The sequence below is a fragment of the Oryzias melastigma genome, unplaced genomic scaffold, assembly GCF_002922805.2.
Source record: "Oryzias melastigma strain HK-1 unplaced genomic scaffold, ASM292280v2 sc00525, whole genome shotgun sequence".
Classification (NCBI taxonomy): Eukaryota; Metazoa; Chordata; class Actinopteri; order Beloniformes; family Adrianichthyidae; genus Oryzias; species Oryzias melastigma.
In genome coordinates, this window is record NW_023417119.1 from 24,513 (window position 1) to 26,044 (window position 1,532).

The 1,532-nt window shown below is 57.7% G+C and overlaps 1 protein-coding gene across 1 annotated transcript; it reads left to right on the plus strand.

Annotated features, from left to right (window-relative positions):
- Window positions 1-338: 338 nt before the first annotated feature.
- Window positions 339-1,482, plus strand: LOC112142044 (extensin; the record flags this gene model as incomplete). The annotated part of the gene is given in 6 exon segments (XM_024265282.1): window positions 339-407; window positions 509-632; window positions 902-1,018; window positions 1,101-1,141; window positions 1,208-1,313; window positions 1,378-1,482. Coding segments are annotated over 6 exon segments (562 nt in total), but the record flags the coding sequence as incomplete, so codon positions are not given.
- Between the last annotated feature and the right edge of the window lie 50 nt (window positions 1,483-1,532).

Consider the following 1,532-nt stretch of genomic DNA (forward strand, 5'->3'; position numbering starts at 1 on the left):
GGAAAATAATCAGCGAAAATTAAAAGCAGAAGGAGGAGCAAAGCAATGTGCGTCCGCACTCTAGCAAAGCAGGAGCTTTTCCAAAGTGTAAAGACATGTAGTTTCTGATGACATTTACATGTCTGCAGATGTAATCTACAAACAATGCCCCTCCCCCCGTATTCAAATTAAACCTTATAGGGGCCATACCATGATTTTCTTCAGCCGTTCAGAGTAAACTATATTCATATATATCAGGGGAAGGCAACCCTGGTCCTCGAGAGCCACCTTCCTGCATGGGGTAGACGGGTTTCTCAGAGGGGTGTGGCTTATATATGTGATGGTTTTCTCCATGATAGGACGAGCAGGAAGTGGGTGGAGCCGACTCTCCGACCAGACTCGACTTGAACTACAACTACACTCCACAGGTTCGATTCCGACTTGGCCGTTTGGCACAGCAGCTCTGGTGTTTGAGCCCCACCCACTGATGGAGGGGAGGGGGGTGGGGTTGTTTGTTTGTTTGTTTCAGGCGATGAAGCCGTTGGCCATTTGCTCCTCCCCCTCTTCCTCTTCTTCTCCCCCCTCCTCCCCTTCCTCACGGGTCCCTGCAACCGCCCACTTCCCCCCCACCTCACACGTGCAGGCGCGCTCAGGTAACCGTGCACGCTTACATGCACACCTGGGTGTAGATGAGGTCAAAAACATGAAGGACGCGTTTCACCTGCAGCGACGCCTGCAGGACGAGAGCAGTTCTCACATGCCGTGCACGTACGTGTGCATGTTCACATGTGTGTGCACGTACGTTTGCATGTTCACATGTATGTGTGCACAAGCATGACCTACATGCACACGTACGTGCACACACAGCCCTCCCCGCCTGCTGTCATCGAGTGCATTTTCCCCTCATGCCGACTCTCCTCAGTTGCCATGGCGATGCCCACTTCTCCCTGGTTGGTCAATGACTTGGGTGAGCCGGTGTGTGCCGTGGTGGCTCCGCCCCCGTACTCTTACGACCCCAGCGGCAGCGACCTACCCCGAGGTGAGCGCTCACACGGTCAGACGCTCTGCCACTGCTCCGTGTTCTGACCCGTTCTGGGTTCTGACCCGTCTCTGTCCGGCAGACTGCAGGGTTCTCCAGTACTACTTCAACCTGGGGGTCCAGGTACGACTCGTAGCCCCTCCCTCGTGGCTGCAACCCCGCCCCCTGACTCCTGTCCCGTCTCTGCAGTGGTGTCACCAGAGCTGCTGGCAGCAGCAGCTGTACCCCCCCGCCGTGCCCGACGGCCCCTACCAGCACTACGGTCCGTACCTGAACCAGGAGCCCCCCCTGCACGGTAAGACCCCTCGCCCGGTTCTGAGCCTTGGACCCCCCCAACCTTCTGTGATGTCATCTTGTAGCGTCTCCCGTGTCATTGGCTGAGAGCGGACGCGCCCCCCAGCACCCCCACCCCTACAGCGAGCCCCCGAGGATGTCGGACGGACAGCTGGACGGACATGGCAGCGGTCAGTGACGTGCACAGGCCTGTGCACGGACACAAAGGCTTGCACGCTCC